Genomic DNA, 1,622 nt, shown 5'->3' on the forward strand with positions numbered 1-1,622 from the left:
TGACTGTGGCTGGCCTACATGCAGGTGGTGTGTCAGAGCACTAGGAAATGGAAAGGGACAGCTCACTAAGCTAGAGGTGACAGGTTAGCAATGACAGATATTCAGTCACTGGGCACTCCTTACAAATCATGACACTTGCACTTTTTAAATTTTTTATTTGCTCTTACACCTCATGGCATCTCTGGCTGCCAATAGCATTTATTTACTATACCAATGGTTTAAAAATCCTACCCAAATGGAAGTCTTCTGTCCTTAATACAGTTCACAGGTACCCACGCAAAGAGTTGGAAAGTTTCTTGCAATTACTAATATTTGAAAGGCCAACTTTTAGATACAGAAATAGTAGAAAAAGAATGTCCTGAAATGTGAACAGAGCAAGAACACTATACTCATAGGACGGTAGAATGGTTCTTGTGACTGCCGAAGAGAATCACATTTCTTGCAGGCAAATTTGTGCTGCCCTGGTTGGCCTGGGCACCTGGTAGACACTGACTGTGCTGTGTTATTGAGACCAGTCAGCCCTGCAGCTGTGCCCAACCTGCCCCAACCCCTGCTTATTTGCATGTAACTGGGGTGCAACCCACAGCCCTGGACACATTAATAGTGTGGTCACACCCTGTGCAGGAATCAGCCCCAGGCAGGACAGAGCATGGACATGAGGGTCCCGACTCAGCTCCTCAGCCTCCTGCTGCTGTGGCTCCCAGGTAAGGAAGGAGCACTTGGGGGATTTACTCTGCTAGTGTGGTCAGTACCACTTAGACTGCAGGGTAGTTATAAGAGCTGGTAACATCATTAAGAGTACGGATGTGTGTTTTCTTGTTTCCATTCTCAGGAGCCAGATGTGACATCCAGATGACCCAGTCACCAACTTCCCTGTCTGTATCAGTGGGAGACAGAGTCACCATCAATTGCCGGGCCAGTCAGAGCATTGGCAGTGCGTTACACTGGTATCAACAGAAACCCGGGGCAGCTCCTAAGCTCCTGATCTATTATGCATCCAGTTTGCACACTGGTGTCCCTTCGAGGTTCAGTGGCCAAGGATCTGGGACAGAGTTCACTCTCACCATCAGCAGCCTGCAGCCTGAAGATTTTGGGACTTATTACTGTCAACAAAGTTACAGTGCTCCTCCCACAGTGTTATAAGGCTGAACATAAACCACGAAGCAGACAGCTGAGAGGTTGCCTCTCCATCTGTTCCTCTCAGGCCTCCATCGTCTGAGAGCATTTCTCAGATGCACCCACTCTTTGATGGTGACTGGAAGTTTTGGTAGAAGTGGCCAAAAAGGCTCCTCTCCACCCTAACTCTCTTTGTGTCTCCTTAGCTTCATTAGCACATACAACGTGTCTCCTGATTTCATAAAGAACAGAGATCATCATACATGAGCTGTCTGGGCTGTGGTATTAGTCAGAGTTCATAAAGTGAAAGAGAAGCCACTCTAGGTATTCCAAGCAGGAAATGCTTAATATAGAGAATTAATTTCTAAGGTACATTCTTTCAAAGGCCTAGGGAATTAATAACTGGGGAAGCAGATAGTGGAAATGCAGGATGCCCTGGTGCTCCCCCAGAAACAAGAGCAAATACGCTGTTGGAGACAGAGGCTGTCTAACCATGTGGTCCCCAG

General features: G+C 47.0%; 1 gene segment (V, D, J or C); it reads left to right on the plus strand.

Annotated features, from left to right (window-relative positions):
- Window positions 1–602: 602 nt before the first annotated feature.
- Window positions 603–1,158, plus strand: LOC109377293 (immunoglobulin kappa variable 1-39-like). The segment is given in 2 exon segments: window positions 603–704; window positions 833–1,158. Coding segments are annotated over 2 exon segments (366 nt in total).
- Window positions 1,159–1,622: the final 464 nt, after the last annotated feature.

Source organism: Hipposideros armiger, unplaced genomic scaffold (assembly GCF_001890085.2).
Source record: "Hipposideros armiger isolate ML-2016 unplaced genomic scaffold, ASM189008v1 scaffold_1360, whole genome shotgun sequence".
Classification (NCBI taxonomy): domain Eukaryota; kingdom Metazoa; phylum Chordata; class Mammalia; order Chiroptera; family Hipposideridae; genus Hipposideros; species Hipposideros armiger.